General features: G+C 41.5%; 3 protein-coding genes across 4 annotated transcripts in view; all 3 read left to right on the forward strand.

Moving 5' to 3' along the window:
* The window catches only part of rpl29 (ribosomal protein L29), a 47,211-nt gene that overhangs the window by 13,787 nt on the left and 6,863 nt on the right, over nucleotides 1-26,561 (forward strand). The window lies entirely within an intron of this gene.
* The window catches only part of iars1 (isoleucyl-tRNA synthetase 1), a 90,015-nt gene that overhangs the window by 9,337 nt on the left and 54,117 nt on the right, over nucleotides 1-26,561 (forward strand). For both annotated transcript variants that reach the window (XM_079578848.1, XM_079578847.1), the window contains exons 9-18: nucleotides 5,465-5,525; nucleotides 5,655-5,750; nucleotides 8,197-8,319; nucleotides 13,887-13,978; nucleotides 16,100-16,198; nucleotides 18,559-18,685; nucleotides 22,688-22,761; nucleotides 23,582-23,776; nucleotides 23,910-23,996; nucleotides 24,765-24,848. In XM_079578848.1, the coding sequence (XP_079434974.1) occupies nucleotides 5,465-5,525; nucleotides 5,655-5,750; nucleotides 8,197-8,319; nucleotides 13,887-13,978; nucleotides 16,100-16,198; nucleotides 18,559-18,685; nucleotides 22,688-22,761; nucleotides 23,582-23,776; nucleotides 23,910-23,996; nucleotides 24,765-24,848 (1,038 nt within the window). The remainder of the gene's footprint in view (nucleotides 1-5,464; nucleotides 5,526-5,654; nucleotides 5,751-8,196; nucleotides 8,320-13,886; nucleotides 13,979-16,099; nucleotides 16,199-18,558; nucleotides 18,686-22,687; nucleotides 22,762-23,581; nucleotides 23,777-23,909; nucleotides 23,997-24,764; nucleotides 24,849-26,561) is intronic.
* On the forward strand, nucleotides 9,724-10,860 carry LOC306980206 (vimentin; the record flags this gene model as incomplete). The annotated part of the gene is made up of 1 exon (XM_079579472.1): nucleotides 9,724-10,860. The coding sequence occupies one exon, from the start codon at nucleotides 9,724-9,726 to the stop codon at nucleotides 10,858-10,860; it is 1,137 nt and encodes a 378-aa protein (XP_079435598.1).

Consider the following 26,561-nt stretch of genomic DNA (forward strand, 5'->3'; position numbering starts at 1 on the left):
AGAGTGGTTCATAGGCCGTGATCAGCTACAACTCCTATCATTTAGTAAACGGACAATAGTTGGTTTCATGTGTTTTTTTGTAAAATAATTCTAAGTATTTGCATACCCCAGGGGTCCCCGTAAGTCTGTTTTGGAAAACAATAGCTGTAATTATGGGAAGTTCAATATCCTTTGCAAACCAATTAAATACACTGCCTTCAGAGAATTGTGGTCTGTTTTTAACCCGCTAGCCCTGCAGTTTAGACATTTACAGATATGCTATGAAAAGCCTGGGATTCTGTTAAAGGTGAGCAGTTAACATGTCAAGCTATAGCTTAACATCGATGACACTGGAGTGATGTACCATTGCTTCACTGTAACTACTGCCCTGTCCTGAACATTTATAGTGTGCTCAAAAGTTGGCCCAATCTTTAAAAAACTTTTCAAGCGCACCCATCACTTCGTTTTATTACCAGCATCTATCCGCATTGTAGCCTGTCCTACAGCGTCGGAGACTGGAAGTTACGGGTGGGATTTCTTGGCAATGCCTTTTTTTTTTTTACCCACACAACAGAAGCAAATCACCTCCCTAATTTCCCGGCTCAGTGGACAATACCAGCGCAAAAAGCCCAAACATAGAAAGAAACGCAATAAAAATACATTGCAGAGAGTAGCAGTCGTGTAAAGTATGTAAGCTTTGAAAATACTCTCAGGCTTGAGCCATTCATCCTTGTGTTGGACAAAACATTAGCTGCCAAGAAATGTGAAGTTTGAAGAAGGTTTTAATAAATCCTCAAATCTCTTTTGGTATAAAGACAGAGTTCCCATTCACAGGATACAAGCCTTTTTAGTCTAATTAATGGTGAACTCTGTTGCCAACAGTGGGCTATTTAAATTGAGATTCAGGATTGCAAGGCTGTATTTGTCCTCAAAGTTGTACTATTCGTCGTTTAGGGCTGCATGATATGAAGAAAAGGCAATAACTGTTTTGAATGAATTGTGAATTGACTGGAATAAAAGGAATATCAGCTATCACCATCCACTTCCAAACCATATCACATTTTACATTTTTCCTCACAATTATATAAAAAAATGTTTGGCCCATTTCGAACTCCTTGTCGATCTGTGTTTTTCATCATGTGCAATCTATGCTTTAGCAAGTTGTCAAACCACAGGAGGATCCGAACATCAACAAACTTTACAGATCTTTAATTTACAGTGAGAGTAAAATACGATTTGAGAGTGCTTTCTTCAGACCCACCCTGGAACCAGGCCTGGAGTTATGCGAGCGCCTGGTGGTCGGGCCTTTGCACACAGGACCTGGCCAGGCTCAGCCCAAACAAACAATATGGGCCAGGCCTCCTGTGGGTTCTCCATTGCTTCTGGAACCCAACTCCTGGATAGAGGCTGGATGCTCCACTTTTCTGGCATTGCCATAGGGAGAGGCAGCAGGCTGGTGTTGCCCTGCTTGTAGCCCCCAGCTTACCCGCCACGTGTTTGAGTTCACCCCAATGAACGAGAGGGTTGCTCCTTCGGGTTGGAGAGATGTGTCCATAAGTGCACATGACACCAGGAGGCCGGAGGTCGATGATCGACTTTAAAGTTGTGTCATCTGATCTCCGGCCTTGGACCCTCGGGTGGAGAGGGGGACAGAGCACTGATCCACTGACCACCACCTGGTGGTGAGTTGGGAACTTCTGGTGGACAGAGCTGACAGAGGCAGCAGGGTCTTCAACTCCTTACCTGGAAAAATCCAGACTCACTGCTATATCAGCGATTGAGTTTGGTCAGAGTCGTTAACTACATTTACAGAGCGAAACATACAAACGTATGTACTGTCGATGTGTTTTTTGTCGTTTACCGCCGATTGGAAAAAAGCTCTCGCCTCTCCTGTGCACGTCTGTAGATTGTTATTGAGGAGACTTCGGTGTCCTAAGAGTGCCGCTGCTTGCGAACAACATGTGACTGTAAATAAATGAATCCGATTGCACAGATCCAGACTGATATCCCTGTGTATCAAATATACAGAGGGGTATCATTCTGGATGCCAAGCTGAAGCTATTCAACTCCTGGATTGGCAGACAGGGGCGGTGCTCCCTCTATTCAAGAAGGGGGGCAGTAAACTAAAGAGGGATCATGCTCCTCAGCCCCCACGCTAAGGTCTACTCCAGGATGCTGGAGAGGAGGATTCGGCCGATTGTCGAATCCCGGATTCAGGAGGAACTGTGTGGTTTTCGTCCTGTTCGCGGAACACTGGACCAGCTCTGTTCATTGGGTGCTTGAAGGGTCAAGGGAGCTTGCCCAAATAGTCCACTCAAAATCAGGTCATGGTTCTCCATGGGAAAAAGGTGCCTTGCCCTCTCAAGGTCGGTAGAGAGTCCTTGCCTCAAGTGGAGGAGTTCAATTGTCTCGAGGTCTTGTTTATGAGTGAGAGATGGATGGAGCGTGGGATCAATAGATGGATTGGTGCGATGTCTGCAGTCATGCAGTCGCTGTATCGGACTGTTGTGGTGAGGAGGAAGCGGAGTCCGGGGGAAAAGCTCTTCATTTGCTTGTCGATCTACGTTTCTACCCTTACCTATGGTCATGAGATCTGGGTAGTGACAGGACTAGATTGCAGACACAGACGGTTGAAATGGGTTGCCTTTGCAGGGTGGCTGGTAGGGCTTGCTTGGGTATTGCCAACAACCTTAGGATGTGATGCGTATCTTGACACGGGGCCCATAATACAATAAGTGTCCCAACATGCATGTATCCCAATACAGAGCCCCCAATGAGATGCGTATCCTGATACATAAAAGGCTTTTTTTTTAAAGTATACTAAATGTATGTTTTTATTATGTTGGATGACTAAAGCGTTAAAATATTAGAATAAGCCTTTTAATTGAGTCTCTGTTTGATGAATTGGAAACATAGGAGTCCTGGCCTTTCTGAGGAGAAAATGCCTGTTCAAATAGATCTCCAAGAGCTCGGTCCTTTCTTTGCAGGCGAAGGTTCATCTTCTGAAGGCTGCTTCTCTACAATGGTGTCCTTCTCTACAATCGGCGGCACGGTAGCGCAGTGGTTAGTGCTCTTGCTTCACAGCTAGAAGGTCCGGGTTCGATTCCCACCTGCACGGGGCCTTTCTGTGTGGAGTTTGCATGTTCTCCCCGTGTCTGCGTAGGTTTCCTCCGGGCACTCCGGTTTCCCCTACCACTAAAAACATGCACAATAGGCCAGGATGAATGATGTGTGTGAGTGATTGAATGGTGGTGGTCAGAGGGTCTGTTGGCGCAGACGTGTGTAGTCGCGAAAGCGCCTCTGACAGTCTCCCCCAGGGGAAACTGAAGCTACAAACGTAGCTTTCCACCACCGAGTATGGAGTGAATGTACAACTGTCTCATGTAAAGCGCTTTGTGACTATATGTCTGTGAAAGGCGCTATATAAATAAAGATCTTCTTCTCCTCTACATCGGCTTTTTTACTGAAATTAAAAGTAAATGTAAATCTAAAGTTATATTAATTTGGCAAGTCGTCATTTTACATAAGTACTATTTTATTACCATTACCATTTTAACATAATAGTCTAGTTGTGCTTAGCAGTTTGTTCATTTATTTCCTAAAAAATCAGTTGCAGTATAAATAAATATATAGATGTATAAATAAATGAATAAAAAAATGTCCACCTGACATTTCACCTCTTCCTAAGATGTTTATCCTCTTGCAAAACAGCCTTTTGGAAATGAGGATCAAGGATGTCAGGAAAGTTTAGATGTATTTCTCTTCCCAAGGTCCCCTGGCTGGCTGTGTTTTAATATTGTGTGTGTCATCTGTGAATGCACCATCACATGCACCAACATGGTGGGTGCTTCTTTTCCAGTTTTCTTTTAGTTCAGAACATCTCAGAGCCTCATGGTTATGCTGCCGTAACAAGTTGCCCTGTTGATATCGTTCATTTCTTTAGAAGCATTTACATTTACATAGCCTATATATATGCTGCATATTACTATGTATGCTAGGAAAATGTGAGATTGCAGGATCAATTGATCTAAACTAAACATGATTTGAACAGAGTCACGGAACACGACTTTTGCAAAAGAAATGTGTTAAAACTCGTGCGTAAAGTCTGAGAGGAGAACGACTTATTCAGAGCGTGAACTCCAAGGCTCTTATCACACTAATACAAATGTAAATCGGAGCTTATTATTTGCATTTGCTCAGTTTTGGCGTAATGCTTTAGAAACAGTGGGTGAACGGGACAATATTTAGAAGTTTGCGTCGTAGCTTACATTTTTGAAGCCGCTCCATGCGCCGCCCGGTCCGTGTGCTCGTAACCTTGTACCTCCTGCACCGCCTCTTTCTCTCTCCTCTCTCGGTCCTTCGTGAGAATAATCCGCACGCTCAGCTAGCTCCGATGTGAGAGCCATCTCGTCATTTTAAAATGGTTTAAGTTTCCGTACGCAGCAAAGCAAAGCAAAACCACACGCTGTTAAAATCTGAGCTGCAGAGAGAGAGAGAGAGCTCCGCGCGTCAGAAATAGAGCAGCGCTGCGTCTTTACTTTAATAATTACGGCTAACACATCATGGCTTCTGGCAGGTACTGACACTAGCGTGCATATTAGTTACATCCGTGATTTAATTTACAGTGAAATCCCTGCAAAGTTTGTAGGTTTACAAAGCCTACAGGAGACCAGTGCTTGTTTCTGACAGGAAGGGGCGTGGCATCATGATGGTGGCTCGCTGATATCGTCCATCGGCACAACCCTAGCCCCCGGGAAGACCCAGGACACCCAGGACACGCTGGAGGGACCATGTCTCTGAGCTGTTCTGGGGGGATCCCGAGGCGGCACCAGGCCAGCTCAGAGACATGAAGGAAGTGTGCGTGCGTGGATAGGGAAGTCTGGGCATCTTTGTTCAGACTGCTGCCTCTGCTACCCTGGCCCGGATAAAGTGTAAGAAAATGGATGGATGGATAAATTAAAAAAAAATTCCCCTGTAGCCTAAAATGTTCGTTGTTCGAAAATAAAAACACCAAACCCAAAATGGCTGTTTATTTCATCATATCAGGATATTTTATAACACATTTTATGTCCTGTCACAGAGCAAGTGTGTGTGTTTGACTTTAATATAGTTCTATAGCAGGTCCCATAAAAAGGTCTTTAGTTTAGTTAAAGAAAGGTTTTTAGGTCCTGGAACTAAACAAGGTTGAGTTGGAACAAAAGCAGAAACTCTAAAATTACTTCAAAAGGGACACAAAAATGTTATCATGGCCATTGCAAAATGTCGCCCATATTTACTTTTTTGGACAAATAGGCTTTTCTAAAACGGGTTAATGGAAACATTTTGGCCAAATTTAGCGCTTGCATAAAAAACAGAATGATTTGGCCATAAAGGGCACTCAATTTGTTCCACTGTAAGATTGGCAGATGTTTTTGGAGGCGACCGGATAAGCAGGTTTTATAAATAACTAGACTTGTTTGTTCCCTCTTTTCTTGTTTCTTCTTAGATTTCCAGGTAAAGTGTTAAAAGGGAAGAAGTACAAGCCTCTGTTCCAGTACTTTGCCAAGGTTTGTTGACTGTTCTTTTGCCGCTTTTCTATTAAATACTTCAAGTCTTTCTAACTAAATCACTGAATTGTTTGGTGTTGCCTCTCATTGAATCTTTCTAATTCCTGATTTTTTTTTCTGGTTCTCTAGTGTGCAGAGAAGGGAGCGTTCCAGATTGTGCTGGACAACTACGTCAAAGAGGAGGAGGGCACAGGAGTGGTCCACCAGGCGCCATATTTTGGAGCTGTACGTAACCAGCTAGCATACTCCTTTTGTTACTCCTTCATTGGATTAACTGGTTATTGGGAAGAGCATCTGTTATAAATCCAAGCCAAAAACAAACAAAAAATAAGTACATTTCTTGGTTGAGTAATAGAGGGGAGAAGGAAATCACTATGAGTATATTACAAAAGGAGAGTCATTTAAACACATGTTCCCACATATGGACACAAAATAAGAACATCTTAACTTCTTCATAAGAATCATCATTGCTTTGCCAGGCATCAAGTTTTACAGTAGATCTGAGCTGGCCAGAACTCTTGTTAATGCAGTTCGAACTATAAAAATGTTAATGCTCTCCTGTGATAAATGTGCTCTGCAGGCGCTTGTGGGTCCTTGGTAATAGCACTGATGTCCTTGTCAAGGGCAGCTGTGACTCTGAGGCTAAAGGCAGCAGCAGGTCCTGTACCTTCTTTAGGATTTACTGTCCTCTTGTTGCATATGAATTGCTGCTCAGTTACATTTTAAAGGTCCTATCCTATATACTATTCATGTATTTTAAACTACTTAAGACTCCTGGCCTAGGTATTTCTTGTAGTATTACTTGGGCTAATGTATCTGTCTAGAAAATATCCCCAAGAGTTTGATCGTGATGTATGTTTTTTATAAGCATGGAGGAGCTTCATGGAGTGAATTCTGGGAAAGGAGACAGGCTAAATATGCAGGATTACAGAAATACATAATTTATTGATGAGTTACTTCACTGTAGCAAGACTTTAACGACACAACTTACATTCAAGTAGTAGTTGCTTTTTCCCCACAGTCTGTGGTACCAGTATAAATGTCCATCCACAAATGTCTAAAAATCTACTTCTTTTGAAAGGACATCTGCCTGTCTGAGTAAAGATGGGAAAAATAACAATAGTGTTTTTTTTTGTTATTTATTTAACCAGGAAAGTCCCTTTAAAGCAGTGCTAAGTAACTTGTTTACCTTAATCCTGTTCGTAGTCCCTCTGGGGGTAATACAAGTGTTAATAGGATGATTGAGGGGTAATCCATCATCTCCCCCTGGTGTCTCTGGCCAGAAAACCATGCTTACAACTGGACTGCCACCGGGTTGGAGCACCAATACACACTAATAGAATCATGAAGAACATGCTAACAGGCTAACGGGCAAAGCTAGCTGTGGGCTAGCTCCACTTAAAACAGTATTTACAGCCAAGTTTGAGTGAAAAAAAATTTCCATTGTGTAATTGGATATACAATATCCCTCTCTCCCTTTGTCTTTTCTGTCAGCGTAGTATTTTCTCTCACAAACAATTAATAAGTTAAAAAACGCAGCATGCTACGACACCTGCAGTGGCGCTTATGGCCTCTAGGGTGCACGAGTTACTTAGTACTGCTTTAAGATGAGGGTAATTCTTGTTCCAAAAGGATCCTATTGTACATATTTGTAGTGGTAGGGGAAACTAGACTACCTGGAAGAAACCTACACAGTGACGTCATGCTTAAGTTCGTGTTCAAACTGTAGAAAGAAGTATTTCCCAATATGTTCCTCAACATCGATCTCACCCGAAGTGCTCTAAACAGTCACAGTGTGTTGTGCAAACACATCTGAAGAAGATCTACAGTGAGCACAGTGGCCCTGACCTGGACGTCACAGATTTAATGTTGTCATGACGGTCTGTGAGCTGACCCTGTTGTCCATCCGTCTCAGCTCTGACAGAACAGAATACATTTACACGGCTGGGATTTTCACGTACCACTGCGGCATGCCACTGGAATCATGCACAGCATCACCAAACAATTCAAATGAGTCACTCGTGCCACCAGCTTTAGATCAGTGCTTCACACGCAGTGGTGCCCAGTAGTTAATTGCAATCAAATTGAAATTGCAACTGGCACTGTTGCAATTGGCACAGGTGGCGCTTAAACAGTACAATATAGAGATGACATGGGTTACTGCTGTATGTATAAAACTTGTTCTCGTCATTGTTCGAAATGGAGGCAGTTTTATTATTGACCTATTATTGACCTATTTGAGAGCTAGTGATATTCAGAGAGCCACTTTTTCCCAAGATGCTACTTGAGAAGTTTGAGAAACCCTGTATTAGATTAAACATGGCACTGCATATGGTCCGTTCCTCATATCTGACAGAATTATTTTACCACTGATGGCCTTCCAGATACAACCCTCTGTTTCTCTGGACTGACACCGTAGGCCTTATATCTGTCTGTGTCTGATGTTACAATACAACGTCAGACACTCCGCTATTGCTGACACTGGTAGGAAAAGCATGTTTGTGAGGGTGAGAGACTAAACAATCATTGCCAAACAAAATTCCTAATGTGGACTTAATCTGCGAACAAGAGCCAAATAATGGTAATGTAACAACTGAGACCAATTTCTGTCCTGAAAAAACCTAATGCTATGTTTTAGTTTAAATGGTGTTTTGCTGTGTCTCTCCAACAGGACGATTACAGGGTTTGCACTGACTACAACATCATCCAGAAGGACCAGGCCCCGATCTGCCCCGTCGATGCCTCAGGCTGCTTCACTCCAGAGGTCACTGACTTCGCGGGACAATACGTCAAAGTGAGTGGCACCCTTCACACTTTAAACAATGTTTAGCTTCTCTTAAAAAATCCTGTCTTGTAACATACAGTGTTTTACACAAGGTCAAAACCTTTCGGAGCAGGATTAATTAAGCTTTTTGTTGTGTCCATTTTCTCTCTTTAGGAAATGTTGATCACATTTTTCTAAAAGGTTGTGATATGTCAAGTATTGGTGATTGTGTAGGCCTACTATTTCTTAAAATATGATTTGGGGATTTTTCGCAAACAAATAGTTTTATATGTCAAATGTGTACCACACAATGAATGAAAAAGTTGTTTACACTTTATTTTACACTAACTTGATACATTGCGCCAAACTAAATTTAGAACTATGTTATCTTCTACGTAACCATGTGTAATAACTACCTAATGTAGTACATATACAATGGAATAATGTGTATTTGTACTTTGGGGGTGCATATTGTAGAAAGACATTTAGGGCTTAAAGGGACTATACAGAGTTTCAAAATGTTAAAATTAAGTATTTTCCTCCCCGTACATGTTCCAACAATGTCCCAAGGTGTAGAATGAGCCCAGACCTGTTCACCACAACTGCCTCTAAAATCCTGCACTGTCGCTCAAAAAGGTGTTAATTCGGGTCCGAAGTGCCGTCATGCACGAGCTTAATATAGAAGGTGCAGTTACACGTATGACCTGTGGTGGCAGTAGTGAGTATAAAATGGCTAACTTGCATCTAGCCCCTTTAAAGTGAGAGTTAGGGTCTTATGTCTTATTACATTATGTACCTCCAAACTACAAATACACATTGTTCCATCATGTATGTAACACGTAGGTACATGTTATTACACATTGTTGCATAGAACATTACATTGTACCTGCCAAATTTTGTAAAATGTAATCAAAACGTTTTAGGTTTGTACTTAACATTAATTTACCTTCAAGCTGTGTTTTAAAGAACATGTTTTATTGCTGTAAGAGTAACATTACAGAGTCTCAAAAGCCATACATAAAAAAAGAAAAGAAAAGAAAAGCCACACTAAGCTGAAAGAACAAATCAGTGTTGTGGTATTGTTGACCGCAGTCCTACCCATCCTTACTGCTTTTCTCCATGCATCTAGAGAGTAACAATTCATACATGATCTGATCACTATTTCACATCTAAGCGCCGAGACCAGGGAGTGTACTACAGTGGCCCGGCCACTCGCAGTACAGCGCTATCTAATATACAGCCACGGTCCATGAAGTGTCTGTCATAGTCCACTTTTGAAATATGTTTGAGCTAAGCGCCACTTTCAAGGCTGTGTGGGAGATTCTTCACCAGGCAATAAAAACTCTGCGTTAAAGCATGGAACAGTCTCAACCTGTCTCCTAGGCAAGTAACTTCAGCTCAGAAAACCCAGACTTACTTGCTGCTGTTGCCACCATGAGAGCTGCCTCCTATTCCCAGAAGAGCTTGCAGGTTAGCAGTTCGGGCAGCAGGGTCCGTGTGCAAAGCCCATCTCCTTCAAGATGCCGTGGGTCTTCCTATGACAGCCGCGGGCGCTCTGGTTTCCGTGGTGCTGCTGTTGAATTGGACACTGAAATTCACCAACATCATGCCAACGAGAAAGAAGAGATGCAAGAACTCAATGTCAAGTTTGCCGGATACATCGAGAAAGTGCAAGCTCTTGAACAGAGAAATGCTTCTCTCCAGGCCGAGCTAGCTGCCCTCCAAGGCCGCTACAAAGGAGGCCCGTCCAACATCGGCGAAGAGTACGAGCTGAAATTCAAAGAGGTGCGTGACTTGATTGAAACTTTGACCAACGAGAAAGGAGCTGCTGATATTGAAAGGGGCTACTTGGAGGAGGAAGTTGAAGTTTGGCAGTTGAAACTTGAAGAGGAGCTTGCACTAAAGGAAGAAGCAGAAATGATTTTGCGAGAGTTTCGCCAAGATGTGGACAACGCAACTCTGCAAAAGGCCGAACTGGAGAAGAGCATTGAGCAGCTGGTGGCCGAGATTGAGTTCTTGAAGAAGCTGCATGACGAGGAGGTAGCCGATCTTATGAAACAAATTGAGGATTCCAAAATTTCAGCCGATCTCGATGGCGATAGACCAGATTTGGCTGCCTATCTGCGAAACATGAGAGCTGAGATCGAAACAGTTGCTGCAAGAAATGTCCAGGAGGCCGAAAAGTGGTACAAAAGCAAATTCGACACTCTAAAGGAGCATGCGGGCAAGCACGAAGACCACATGAAGTCCATAAAAGAAGAGATTAGCGTTTTCCAAAACCAAATCACGGATCTGCAAAACCAAATCGACGGGTTAAGAGCTAGAAACGCGGCCCTGGAGCAACAACTCGAAGACATGGAAGTTGCCCATCTGGAGAAAGTGTCCGGGTTCGAAAGCGTCATCGCCCAACTGGAAACCCAACTCTGCGAGACTAAGCTGGAGATGACCAAGTACCTGCAAGACTACCAGGAACTCCTGCACATAAAGCTCAAGCTGGACGCGGAGATCGCTACCTACAGGAAGCTGCTGGAAGGAGAGGAGACGAGGCTCGGGATCAGCAAAGATGCCTGAAGAAGCTCCACAGAAGAGGAGGAAGTTGGCAGCGCCTTTTTAGTTAGAAAATAGCCCTTTCTGTATTGACAGCGAATGATGAACATTGATGAGACATAATGTTTAGACCACTCCACGGTGAAGTGAGTGATTCTCTCTGCATCATGGCACCTGTAGGTGGGTGGAATAGATCAGCTGCCCAGTTAATATTTTATCTTCAAAGTTGATGTGTTGGATACAGCATATGTAACTAAGCACTGGAGGCAAATAGTGATGATTATATGACTGGGTAAACTATTGTTCCTTTGGAGTTTAACCTGTCTGCCGTGGTCTTAATCTTATGCCTAATCAATAAATATGCATGTCTGAAACCTTGTAAACAATATTGCTTTACAAATAGTCCCTTTTGAGCCCTGGAGTTTCTTGCTTTCTTCCATATTTTCCTCCATAACTTCATGTCTTGTCTGTGAATCTAACACATTTTGTGTGTACTGTACCTATTCTATGCTCTTTTCAGTTTGATCTTGATTTCCAATAAACAACAAAGCCTCTATGACAAATAAAGACTGAAGTGAATGCATCAATTGCTTTCCTTTCCTTTTTACCTTTATGTCCATACTGTATTATACAATGGCTCTGGTGTTGGCACACATGTAAAATCTAAAGCCCAGTAACAGATAAAAGCCCGGAGACTCCTCTTGTGTCAGGGCCTACTGTGCATGTTTTAAGTCAATTCCCCACTGGTTTGTCTCGACTAACAACTTTCATACCCACTCTAGACCTGGTATAAGTATTTCAGCAACATTTTATCAACCCCACTTTGTTTTGATGGGCCAGGTGGTGAAGTGTCTCAGCGGGCTACAGGAAAATGCTCGCTATATCTCTGCATTACAAGTGCACGCTGATGTTTTAATGAGCCCAGGTCAGCCATAACAAAATTTAGCGTGGGCAGAGAAAAAAAAAGGTGTAAATCTCCCTCTTCAAAAAGGTCGCCGCAGTTTGCCATGCGCCATGTCGAGAATTAATATTAATGAGCTTTTGTTAAATTGCTTTTCAGGCTTGGTTGGAAGAGGATGAAATAATGTGATAACACGCACAAGGATGATTGGCTGCGTTAGATGGAGGGCCAAAAAATGCACGCAAAGCAAAATGATCTTGTTAGAGAAACTGATCAAATGAGTGGATGGGGAGCTTGGCTTATTTATTATTTAAGATGCCAATGTGTATAGTTCAACAAATTACAAAATGCATTATACTTTTTCTCATTTGTTGTTTGCAAATTGCTAGCAAATGCAATTACTAAAATCAATGCCAGTGTGTTCCTTCTGACTGAAGGAGATGGATAGTTGTTGCCATATGTAAGGAAACCTAGTAATAAATAAAAGTAAAATAAATTAACATTATTTAAAAAAAACAAGATAACATTAACGAAAAGAAATTGTACAGAGATTGGAAAACGAGTGTTGGAAAGAAATAGCAAAAGAGAAAAATGGGAGCTGGGTGACGCTGGGCCTGGCTGATATTTCATGCATTAAAGCTCACAGTTTAACACAAATGTGCTAAGTGTAGCCGCATTTAGCCTCAAGCCGAATAAATTTAGCACTAATGCTAAGTTGACTTAAGTTATCAGGGGAACAAGTGAAGATTGCGTGTCCCGGGGCTGTTGTGTGCTCCAGCTTTGGGACAGTATTTCTCTATGGGATCAGGGAAAGATGAATGAATAGATGGTGAATATATTACCTCAATATTTTAGGAGGAGCGTAAATTCCTGATCAGGATGTCAGTACTTGATTTTACAGAGATTTTTTTATTTGAAAATGTTTCCTTAAGTTGTTTCTACTAAAGAATTTACAAGTACAGTTAATTAAATAAAAGCTAATGCGTAACAATGCGCTGCGGGGAGCAAGTTTTAAATTCATTATTTTATTTATATTTTTAATTTCTAAGCTCCGCAGCGGGTAAGTGCGCATCCAAACAGTGCATGTGTGTCATCATCACTTGCCACTAAACTGAACACTCCAGACCTGCAACATGTGCGTGGCTTTGTAAAGGTTTCTCCTGCTGAGGACCACTGACCAGGTTGTGGTTAGTGACAGATCCAGTGCACTGCGTAATGTCGGACACAAGATCCAATCTTTATCACAATTGGCCTCAAAAACGTTGTTTTCAAAAAAGTATGATAATGTTGTTGTTGTATTAATAAATGTTAGTTAGTACTGTAAGTTGTATGTGTGCCTTTTAGAAACCATGATGAACTGCCGTATTTGTATAAAGGTTTTTCATTATTAGTCAGTTATTAGTTTGTGGTTAGCTTGTGTTTGTATACTTAAAGGTACCCTTCGTAACATTTTGGACTATACTATTGCGGCAAAACAAAACATGCTCCTAATGATACAGAAAATGCTGTTATTGCAGTGTGTAATAAAAGAATGGATTTGGATGAGAAACTAAACTGTTTAAATCTCAAATTCTACTGTCTTTCGTCACATCTCCATGGAGACGAGCTGGAGACGCACCCACTCCCGGTAGAGTTTACAGTCATATCTTAGGAGAGGTGAGCCTCATAAATGTTTGTTTGTACATTTATGAGGTGTTTTTCAATGATGAAAATATCTGTCATAAAATAAATGCTTGTATTTCAATTTTATTTATCGGATACAATTCTACACGGTGTGGCTTTAAATATGACCAAATCTTGAAAACATGCTTTACAAACATGTTTATATTGTCAATTGTATAGATATAGTAATCCGTAATGAAAAGGATTAAGGAAGATAAGTTTGCTTTGTGATGGGTTGATTTCCTTCGATGACAAAAGAATATGGTCCAAACTTCCTAAAAAGTGCCATGCTCTCCATATCCCATTGGGGTTCGGACAACAGCTGTGTTTCTTCTCTTAATTAATGCGACACTAAAAATTGCCATGATGACACACATTTGTTTCGTACCCCAGTGTTAAATGTACATTTCTTTTTTGATTTATCTTTACTCCTTGCCTTTTGAAAGTCCTTCCTAAAGTGCACGCCTGTCTTCTCTTGTCTGTGTAGGATGCTGACAAAAATATCATCAAGTGGCTGAAGGAGCACGGGCGCCTCGTCAATGCCAGCTCTTTCAAACACAGTTACCCGTTCTGCTGGAGGTAAGACCAATGTTCACACGAGGCTATAACGGGCCATCGCTTCCCACGTCCGAAAATAAAACGTGTGAATTTTTATATCTGTTAGTCATGAAGTCAAGGGGGCAGTCCTTGCAAATATATCCATGCTAGCACACTTGGAGACAGATTTACCGGCTATAATCAAGCTGGGAGAATTTAGACGTTAAATGTGGAAAAATTATAAAACTGTCTACATAGTTCAAATCATACAAACTGCTAGAATATAAACCCCTTTTAGACTTTAGGAGCAACATAGAGAAAGCCAGAGAATTTGGTGTAATAGTTTAAAATGTATGATTTTTTTGAAGTACCATCTTAAATAAACGTATGTAAAGAATAAACCAGACAAACCCATTTTGACAGATTGGAACGATGTTATTAAGTGATCACTGTCGTTTTCCAGTCGGTCAACTTCTCAGTCAGTAACTCTTCAGCACTACTTTCTTCTGACGAGGACCTTCACTGTTGCCTTCAGTTTTGTCTTTTTCATAGGAGCGTTACCTTTTGTTGGGATTGGGCACTGACCCAACCCTCCCCACGGCATTTGACCCAATCCTTCCCAGTCAGCCATTTTAGATTGTTTTTCTAGAGATCAACGGGATGGGATGGGTTTTTCTTAGGCAGATGCTGATTTTGGAGGATTTTTATATTGGACGATGCCGATATGCCTGGCCGATATTTTTAACCGGTATTTTTGGTATGTGCTCTGTGATCCTGTAAAAACACAAATACTTGGGCACTCCAGCAATGGTGGATTTTTTATAGTTTTTGTCCCAGCCTTGATTAGCTGCTGTTAGCATTAGCATACTATTACTAGCCGCAGCATTTGCACGGCGATCAACAATACAATTACAGAGGTTAAAACTAACTGAGCGATTGGATTCTCTGGTTCTGGTTCTGCTTCAAAATGACATGCAGCATGTCCATATTCACTGAGGTTTAGTGAAACTTGTGCTACTGTTTACAAACTTGTAACTAACCAATTTTCATTGTGGTGTTTCTCCGCTCCCCTGAAGAAAAATTGTGAAGTAACTCATTTAAAGCTGACTTATGTAGCTCTTTCCAATGCATTTTCGGTCCCATTTATCGGCATCAGACAGGCTTATAGCCGATATCGTAAAATACTCAAATGTCGGCCCGATATATCGGCCAACCTCTATTTTTTTTTACTTCCAACTTTACAAATGCTGGTTTGTTTTAGTTTGTTTTCGCTTTCAAGCAGCTGCCATCTAGTATCCCTAACATTAAGTGATTACACTCTGTGACCATGACCTCTAAGTTTAGCCCCTGGTCTCTTATTAGCTCTAAAACTCTAAGCGACCCAACCCATCCCAGTCTCCCTTACCTATACCGACACTACCACAAAACTACAGTATGAAAGCCAGTGTCCTCTCTGTGCTTTAGTATACTGTATGTTAAGTTCATGAAAAAAACGACCTCAGCTCCATTTTCTGTCAAAGCAATCAATGTTTTTCTTTATTTTCAGCCCTCAATGTGATTTAAAGCTCATAGATTTGAGAACCATCAAAATCTCTCACTCAAAATGACACTGACATAATATGCATTGCCGCTGCCTATATCTCCATAAGTGAGTTATTGTAAAGCGTTGTATTCAGATTCTGCAGTTTGTAGGTTTTCTGTTCACGCGTGTTTCCCTGAGGAGGAGGAGGATCGGTGCACTTTGTCAATAGAGGTTTGTGGTTTCTGCTCAAAATCGATGCAGAGCCAGTGTTGTAGTGCTGACTTACACATAACATCAGCCCACATTATCCCACAGTGACTAAAGGCCCTATAGGCAGAGCAGATACGAGCACAGACCTCGGGCAGCCAGTTTGCCAACTATCCTAGTCTTTTAAAGCATTACACAACTGTTGGATTTCTACAGTCAAATGACCTGAAATGTGGATAGTGAAACTTTTTTCCTCTTATTATTTTTCAGTTATTGGTCTATTCATTGAATCCAATTCATGTATTATTGCTCCTAGTAAGAGTCCAATATTGGATTAGTAATGTAGTGCTGATGTCCTTTTGAGAATTACATTGAGATTGCAACAAATTTACAATAGTTTTGTTTAAATTAATTACCATTCATTTCTATCCTAGGTCTGACACCCCTCTGATCTACAAAGCCGTCCCGAGCTGGTTTGTGCGTGTGGAGATCATGGTGGACAAACTTCTGGCCAACAACGACAAATGCTACTGGTAAACTGGTTTTCTTTTGTTCTCGCGCGTGTGAAATGAGCTTTTAAGAAGGATTAATTAAGGCAGTTGTGCTGGACTGGATTTCTCAAATCTAGGCTAAACTCGGCATTGTCGCCAAGAAGGCACACGATTTGCTGAAAGGAAAAGCTAGTAGGAATTGTCCTGTTTCTTTATGAGACAATAACCAAAGTTTTAACATTTTTAGTGAACGATTCTTATTTCAGTTCACACCGTCCCTCATCTTTTATAGTCTTTAGTTGTTAATGCCTTTCTCCAAGTGCAATGGACGTTCAATCAACGTCTGTAGGTAACATTAGCCTGATGCTAATTGTAATTGAAAATCCCAGTATGAGAAGTGAGCGTGAGCATGAAAGCTTTGCTACTGTACTCCCCTTTCCTCTCTTCCTCTCAATCCCCCTCTCTCTCTCCACTTCCCTCTCTCTCTGCTGGTGTTGGTGGTAATGGGACTGTCAAACAGAGATGAATGAGGTGCGTTACGGAGGTGAAGATCCACAGACTCGGGCAGCGCAGGCATACAGTATCTTTGAGGCTTTACTTTTACAAATGAGAAAAAAATAATCACTCAAATAAGCCGAGTCATTGTTAAAATACTGAAACATACTTTTGATTTGAAGAGGGCACTCAATGTAACAGTTAGATTAATAATTTTGTATGGATCAAAAATAAGAGAACTTCTCAATTCATTAAGCAATGCTGTACTGTATAACATTCTCCTAAGGACTAATCCCGCGCTTACATTAACAAACTAATGAGGTCAACCAAGTTCAACTGCATCTATTTACCTCTTAGCCTGTGTGTGTGTTCATTATATAAACATCTTATTGAACTACTTGAACTAATGAACTCTACCCTCTCCCTGACCTTTGCTATTTTCCAAAAATCCTTACTCGCACGCATCTGTTGGTCTGGTCACTACTCGCTAATGCTAATTGTTCCAGAATACTCTATCCCACTCTTGTCAGCTTTCCCTCCCCCATCTATTTGACCTACAACACAATCCTTCCGCAGCCGAAATTGCTTTTCTCCACAAGACTCTCGTGCCGTTTGAACCCGGATGCCTTGAGCGGGAGGGGGAGCGAGGGAGAGAGAGTGCGGTGGTATGGCTGGTGGTGATCTCGGGCAAAGAAATCGTTAAGTTGATATATTAGGGGCCTAAATAGAAATGCCTCCTTCAAATGGGAATTGATGAAGTCATTGGTTAGCGAATAGGTTGCGAGCGCGGTATACCCATCACCAGAGCAACACAGTAAGGCACAGCAGAGAAAGATAAAAGAAAATTGCAGGATGGGGTGGAATATAGTGAGAAAATGTGTCTTAATGACTCAAAAGCAAAATCGACAGCACTATAAACTACAAAATAAAGGAACATCATTTTCCCCCGATATCTGTTAAAGACTTTTCTCCCTGTCAAAATGACCGTATTGCAACTAAATGATAGTGTCCATTCGTGCATTATTGGCCCTTAGGCTAAGTTTATCTCCAATGTCCAAATTAAAGGAGGAGGATCGCACCTGAACAATTCTGCCATCCTTATCTAATCAAGTCCTTTGATGTTACCATCTATGTAAGAGAGAAAATCACAAGATCGAGAGATAGTGCTGAAAATCAGAGATTGGTCGTTGCTCAGTGGAAGAGTCTAGAAAATGAAGAGAGGACAACGCCTCAGAGGAAGTGATGACCTTTTGTGTTCGAGCCTCATGAAGAGAGCAGTTGATAGGTTTGTCTCTATAATGAACATTGAAAATCAGATAATGCATCAGAGAGTAATCTGCCGATCTGCTACCTAAATGCTGTTACATCACACTACGCTTCAATAGTGTTGACCTTGTGTGCTTTTGTGCACTGGTGACGATACCTTTAATGTATGCTTTATAACAATAAAGAATTCTTGCCAACTGGGCCATCCATAAACATAAAACCTTTTTCTCATGTATTTCTGCATAAAAAACTGTCATATTTAACCAAACTGAAAATGCATAAAATCTCTTAGTTATGAAATATCTTTCGAGGATGTAAATAATTAGCATCTTCTCTCTTCTACCGTCAAAACGCTGGTCTGAATAATGAAGCTACCCCTCCATTGTTTTATTTCCCTACACCTTCATGGCAGTGCTCAAATCGCCTGTATTACAACCTGGCTACATTACCAACTAAGCAATCTTTATTTTTTACTGCTTTCCATTGTGTTCCGCTAGGCTGGTGCCCTTTTCTAGCACCCAAGTCCTTGAGGTATTTTCTTGGCGCATACATTACGCTTAATTCAAACAGCAAGAAATGCTAAGGCTAATTACATTCTGCTCTCTCTGTGATGCTTTCATAATCATGTGTCTCCATCGTAGGGTCCCCGAGTTTGTGCGTGAGAAGCGCTTTGGAAACTGGCTGCGTGACGCTCGAGACTGGGCCGTGTCCAGGAACAGATACTGGGGCACTCCCATCCCCCTGTGGGTCAGCGACGACTTCGAAGAGGTCAGCAATCATTCCAGAGAATCCACACCAAGTTGACTTAATACAGCTCAGTCAAAGCAGAGACACCAGAAACCTCAGAATCGATGCAGTGTCACATTTTATTTATTTTAACCTATTTTTCTTTCTTTATTTTACTACAATTAAATAACTGCAAACAAAGCAAGCAAGGTGCGGGTCGATGGCCGTGGTCTTGCAGATGGTAATAGGGTTTTAACACATTTCTGTCACATTTTTGTATCTGAGGTTGGTATCATTTTTACTAGTGCTTAGTCTTGAGTTAAACCTGTTTTAATTTGGTCCTGGACTCATAATTTTTTCTCTTAGTGTTGGCGCTGTTTTAGATGTTCTCTTTTCACTCAGAGTGCAAACCCACATTTGTCGCACTAACCATGACTCACACTCATGTTAGTCCATTAGTGCCTGTGGTGTGAGGCTTTTGGAACATGTGATATTTTTTGTGCTGATACTTGATGTAAAAAATTAGCAGTCTCTGAAAAGATGTGTTAGAGATGGTAAAGATTGCATTTATTTGTTTATTTGTTCGGGACAGTGCATGTTAATGAACATACATGGACTCATGCATGTAAACGCATGTGAGTGCACTCACACTTTCAAACACACTCTCATTCACCCTGGCCTATTGTACATGTTTTTAGTGGTAGGGGAAACCGAAGTACCCAGACGAAACCTATGCAGGCACAGGAAAGCATACAAACTCCCCACAGAAAGGCCCCGTCCAGGTGGGGATTGAACCTGGTGGCACCGCCCAAAGCCTTTAACTCTGATGTAAACAAAACACACGGGGGGAAAAGACATACTTAATTTATTGTAATGCATCAGGACAACTAGTTATTTGTCGTTGTACAAACCAACAAACCCCTCTTTGGCAGCTCTCACAAATCAAGTTGGGTCTTGTACAAATGGGTACTTATATTTGACACTTCTGCACGCCGTATACTAATGCCACGATGCCAGAGAATCTTTTCATTTTTTAGTCAATACAATTTACAATTCTGTCCATGATAGGATTTTTATAAACATTTTTACATAATTATATCATCAATCAAAATGTTATTTTCTTTGCTCTGCAAATACTCCATAGTCCTGTATGATGAATCCACAGCAAAAAATCTGCATCTTTTTACTACTATTGTAGCTTTTATTGACTCTCCATAATGTATCCATAGAATCATTATGGACCACAGAATTATATATATATATTTTTATGAACACAATAGACCATATTGTAAATTCTCACTAAAATCCCCAAAGCCATAGACATATAAAACGCAGTATAAATAGCTACATTTATACATATTTTTGCCCGGCACAAACCAAAAGCGTATTTTCTCCACCATGGTGCCAGGGCATCTCTCCTCCTCTGACCTGATTTTGACACTTGAGTAAGCTCGTGTCTCGGTTTGAAGTGTTTGAAGCAGAGATGGTTGGCGTGAGAGAGCGAGAGCGCGAGAGCGAGGGAGGTGGTGACAGACCAGTGCGTGCATCCTGAATGTGCTCCCCTCAGGCACCATTTAAGACGGCCGCAAAAAAAAAAAGCAACACATTAATGATTCATTAACTGCCAATAAATAAACAAAGTGAGTCAGAAGATACTTCAAAAGAAGGGGAATGGAGTTTTAAATAGAGATATAGTGTGCACTGGTTTAAAAGTGGCTATGAACACTGTCTAAAATATGTATTGCATTTAAGGAAGAAATGAACAAACGCCTCTGAAAAGAGAAAAGCCATTTATGGTGAAACACAGTTTACTCTTTTTTAATCATAATGACAAGAAAGTACCAAAATGACCCTGATCAAAAGTTTAATACTGTGTATTGCCCCCTTTAGCATCAATGACCGCTTGGATTCTTTTGTGGTAGTTGTGGATCTTTATTTCCTCGAAAGGTAAAACTGACCATTCTTTTTGGCAAAAAGCCTCCACTTCCTGTAAAGTCCAGGGCTGTCTTCATGAACTGCACGTTTGAGATCTCCCCAGAGTGGATCAATGATATTGAGATCAGGAGACTGAGATGGCCACTCCAGAACCTTCACTTTATTCTGCTGTAGCCAGTGAGAGGTCGACATAGCCTTGTGCTTTGGATCTTTGTCATGTTGGAATGTCCAAGTGTGTCCCATGCGCAGCTTCTAGGCTGATGAGACACTCTTCCTCCAGTATTCTTTAATAACATGCTGCATTCATCCTGAAATCAGTTTTGACCAAGTTCCCTGAAGCTCACACATCCCTGTGTTTCACTTTAGGAATGATGTATCGTTCATCACAGGCCTGGTCTACTCCTCCAAATGTAACATTTATGGTTGTGGCCAAAAAGACCCATTTTGGTTTCATTATTCCATATGACATTGTTTATAGAAATGTTGAGGCTTGTCTCTGTGCTGCTTGGCATATTGTAAGCGGACACTTTGTGTCGTTTGTAAAGTAATGTCTTTCTTCTGGCAACTTGACCATGCAGCCCATTTTTCATTGAAGAAGCTACACCACTTTTTTTTTTCCGAAGAGTCCTGTCTTTCAGCTAAAGTCATCTCTTGGTTTTTCTTTTCATCCACAATTTTCCTGCCGGTTGTTGAATTTTCCTGCCGGTTGTTGAATTTTTTGTTGGTCGGCCTGACCGTGATTTGGTTTAAACTGAATCCTTTTTTATTTACAATTATGTTGCTTTCCTCATGACTCAGAAACCAGAAACGTCAGTGCAGCACTGAATGAAAGATGCAAGGGTCTGTCATGAGCCCAAAAACTCACTGACCTTTAATACAAACACAATAATTACAAACACAGGTCACATGTGAGGATGCTTACTTTTAGCAGCCATTCAAACCTGTTTGTGTCCACATGTGTGCAGATTATCAGGCCAAGATCACCAGGGTATGTAAACTTTTGATCAGGGTCATTTCGGTTGTTTCTTTTGTCATTATGATTTAAAAAGAGTAAACGCAGTTGTTTGACCATAAATGGCTTCGCACAACCACTGACTATGAGTAAGAAGTCATCATTCATATTCTCTGAAATATAGTCAAAAACAATCAAAAGCATTTTCAGGGTATGTAAACTTTTGAGCACAACTGTATATTTTTGTCACAATGTTGCATGTATTATCAAGTGGCACAGCATTCCAGTTTTGCATCTCCCAAAGCAGCTTTTCGAATCGGGTCCATTATGTGTTCAAAATTGACTGGTAAGAATCGAGCGGGTAATTTTTGGGCAGTGCATCTTCATCTGTGACGCGCAGTAACCCAAACTTCACGGAGATGTCACAATTGGGTTGTTTGAGAAATGAAGTCTCGCTCTGATGATGAAAGGACAGTCCGCGACCTCCTTCTTCAAATAGGATCCCCAGGGCCTCTCTCTCCCCCTCCTCTGGGGACGCTAGTAAATCTAAAACATACCAACGTGTACAGGTGCTTGCATAATTGTTTTGCCGACTACTATTCTACAGGTTTCAGGTTTTCTTTATTTGTTTCCCGAGAGGATTTTTATTTTGAGTCGGAGTAGCAGTTGCTTACATGAAAACAATTGCAACAACATACACATTTTACCACAACATCCCACTACTTGTCTTTGTATGAACTGTAGTTGTTTCGTTTTTTCAAATGATTATTCAGTATAATCAACTTGTCACTTCTACTCCTGCCTCAGTAGTACTTTCGTAACGCATCCTAAAGTAAATTGGGTTGTATCTGGGACATTTTGCCTGTTCTCCGGCATAAGTAGAGCAGTTCCTACAGGTTAGGTCCCTGAAGATTTGACGTAACACGCCGAGTTTAGAGGTAAAGTTACCTAGAGGTTTCCTGAAGTAGGCCTTGCTAAGAATATGCTCAAAATCTGCCTTAAATTGGCAGTTTGACTCCTGTGGCATTGATAGTACTTCTTCTTCTTACTAAAGTGGATACGAGGTTAGGATTGTGTGATTAAAGGTGATGGAATTAACTAATTAATTAATTAATATCATGCAGAGACACATTTGAAAATGCTTTATTCATCCTCAGGTGGTGTGTGTGGGGTCCATGGCTGAACTGGAGGAACTGACGGGGGTTAAAGTCACGGATCTGCACAGAGAGAGGTGAAAACAAGTTGTTTTTTGTATGTACCTTAACAAAAAAACATTAACAAAAAAAAAAGTTGCCACAGAAAAAAGGTCACACGCTTTATATTTGGTGCCTTATTAAAGTTATTATATTAAAGAGCCTTTAACTCTGATTACAACAGCATTCGCTAAAGCATTGTCTAAATGCACAACAGCAATGTCAAAAGTGTTGCATTCATTAATAAAGGCCTTCTTCAGCACGTCCCAGAGATTCTCAAAGGGGTTAAGATCTGGACTTTGTGGTTGCCTATCCCTGAACCACTCCTTCACAATGTGAGCCCAATGAATACTGGCATTGTCATCTTGGAACATGCTCGTGCCATCATGGAAGAAGAAATCCATTGATGGAATAACCTGGTCATTCTGTCTTTCAGTCGTACAGTCAGTCAGCTGATCTCATTCTTTGGGCTCATAGAGTTACTGAACTTAAACCTGACCAACTGCAGCAACTCCAGGTTATAACACTTCATAGGCAGGTGGTGGCTTTATGTTTTTTGGTCAGGCATTGTATTTTGATTACTCCCATAAAGGAGTGGCGGCACGGTAGTACAGCGGTTAGCGCTCGTGCTTCACAGCTAGAAGGTCCGGGTTCAATTCCCACGTTTCTCTCACTCTGCTTCAGTAACTTTGAACTGATCTGTGAATGCTATGCCATGTGACTGTCCAAAACAAGTGCCATTGTTGGTTTCACTTGGCTACTGAGGAACCTCATTCCAGATCATTTGCATTAATGATCATCAAATTAGCAAATTCACATGTGTAGTTTAAAGCTTTTTATTTTATTTTCTCTGTCCAGCATCGACACCCTCACAATCCCGTCGCGTTGTGGCAAAGGCGTGCTGCGGAGAGTGACTGAAGTGTTCGATTGCTGGTTTGAGTCGGGGAGCATGCCGTACGCTCAGGTCCATTATCCCTTTGAGAACAGAAAGGAGTTCGAAGACACTTTCCCCGCAGACTTTATCGCTGAGGGCATCGACCAGACCAGAGGATGGTAAGGACATAACCATGAATATACTACTACTTCTACTACCACTACTACTACTATTACTATGACTACTATTACAATTATTACAACATCATTCCTTCTACCAGTACTCTACTCCTGACATTTAATTTGTTTCTAGGTTTTACACCCTCCTGGTCCTCTCCACAGCACTCTTTGGTAAACCTCCCTTCAAGAACGTCATTGTCAACGGTTTGGTGCTGGCCAGGTACAGTGAATACAAGTATTCCAATATTGACTAAAAGCAATAAACAAGCCGTAATTGTCACCTATGTTCTTTCAAATAGCTATTTGTTTTACCATGGGCATAATTCAACTATGTGGGGCAATCAATTAGTACAAAGCTTTTTATGTCATTTTGCTCCGGGTACGTTGGTTTCACTACCACTAAAACATGTACAAAAGCCAAAAAATGAATGAGTGTGAGTGGTTGGTGTTGGTCAGAGGGGCTGATGGCACAGACTGCGACAGTAGCTTGCCACCACTGAGTATGGTGTAAATGAATAATGACTACAGCATAGCGCTTTGAGAAACTTGGTAGCACAGGCTTGAAAAGCGCAATACAAATGTAAGCCATTACTATGATTATTTCATGGTGTTCAGTCAACTGTAACATACACGTATACCGTAGACAACTTGTGGTCTCCTCTGATCAATGTTGTACATTCTCTGTTAGCTTTAGCCTCTGTAGCCTCTTGTCAGTGGCGGTACAGTACTAGCATATCTCCTCTTCAGCCCCGGGGCTTGGTGCAGCTCAGCGCTCACCGGACTACTGACCTGGAAGGGTTTCACTTAAACTGAAAAATCCTCCAACTCGCACTCCTGATCATGCATGACCTCCTGCCTTTGTGCATTAACGCCTGTATGTCTATGTATCTTTCTTTCTGTTTCTTTGCCACCCACCCCCTCTCTCAATCCCTTTCTCCATTTGTTTTTTCTTACTCTCTCTCCTCTCTCTCACTCCATCTCTCTGCAGTGATGGCCAGAAGATGAGCAAACGCAAGAAAAACTACCCTGATCCTGGACTTATCGTGCAGAGCTATGGAGCTGATGCCCTTAGGTGAGTGTGGGGCGCGTGTCTTTCAATGAAGCGTGAATGTTTGTGTGCCACTGGCTGCTTCCTCCTCCTCGCTCCACGTTTCCACCAAGAAAGGTTTCAATATTTGCCCCACAACAAGCAAGTATGCCGTACATTCAGGGAATCCCCAAGAGGCTGAAACGCTATGAAATGTGATTGTATAAAAAGCAAGGATTAAAAAATATCACATCTACAAAGTCTGTAAGAAATGTGTTTATTCATGTTTTTGAATATCACACGTTAGAGAATTTAGGAAATATATGACCTCTGCTACTTCGATTACTTTTGCCACTGCTTATCTTGTACCAGTGGCATGCCGTGGCGTTTTTCAGTGCCTTCTGGTTTACTCACTCAAAACATATATAAATAGAGAGACGTATGGACGAAATGGGTTTTGTGGCATTTGTACGTCACAACAAAGCAAATGAAAGCAGCAGTGCCTCCACAACCCAAACAATAACCTTCGGGAACACTCGTAATATATGGACAGTCGGACACACACATGACAGGCGAGGCGAGCGCATTATAGAGACATCCAGAGATCAACCCAAATGCAATATCTAAAGTAATAATAATATGCTAATCTTTGTGGGATGCTGTTTTGGCGCTCGTAGTCCCGTACCTGGGCCCTGCCCAAGTCCCAGCGCAGCTAACGCGGGGAAGCCTAGAGTCTGCGTCATTCCCACTGCTTTGCTCTCGAAGCTCTTTGTGAGGAAGGGGTGCCAAATATCCGTGATTAATAAATCCACTTCGTTTTGCCTCGTTTGGACATTTCACAAGAGAAATATTTTGTTTATCCGGTTTAGTTGAGCTGCACTTCTGATTGGCTGGAACTGGAACGTTGATCTTGCCCGTGCGCAGTTACATTAACAGTACTGGGGTAGCTGCTAAGACACAGCGGAGTCTGGGGTACTGTCCTTGTATGTCGAACTTTAATTGGCTGATAATTCTGTCAGTCACTATGCGTGTCAGTCATGTGTGGGGCCTGACAACACAGGGGTAGCTGAATCTGTTCAGCAGGCCCAGAGGCGGAGCTGTTCCCCAGAGGTGTTTAAGGCACTTTTCAGTAGGAAATTACAGTAACACATCAACAATACCAATATAAGCGACTCAACTATGCATTATACAAATCTATTACAAATTAAAGGGATATTTCAGCATTTTTGACATAGGACTTCTGGAGATATATATACATTTAATTCATGCAGTCCTTATATTTGAAGAGTTTAGTGGTGCTAGGCTAGTACTAGGCTAGTGCATGTCTACGGCAACAGTCTGACCCAAGCTCAGTGCACCTGAGGCAAATCACTTATAACACCAGACCACTGATGTAAAAGTCTGTGTTGACTGAATAATTTTTGAAATATAACCATTTCAAACCACATTCAAACCAGCGCGGTTTGAATGTGTGGCTGAATGGAGCTTTTTCAGTTGCCATATTCATATATCGTATTTTTTTAATCTATAGTGCAAACAATCAGTGTGAACATGGTCTTTTAATATTTCTTGACATCTTCCATAAAACCTGATGCACTAAATGTTTCCTAATGTCACACCATTTTCCCTTCATCAACGACTACCAGCGACTACCAACACAAGAAAGAGGCAGTTAAATAGTGAGAGAAGGCCAGTGTGTACATACTAGTCGGTCCTTTGCCCTCGGGGCTGAGCATACCCTGCCATATGGCATAATGA

This window comes from Gobius niger, assembly GCF_951799975.1.
Source record: "Gobius niger genome assembly, chromosome: 20".
Taxonomy (NCBI): Eukaryota; Metazoa; Chordata; class Actinopteri; order Gobiiformes; family Gobiidae; genus Gobius; species Gobius niger.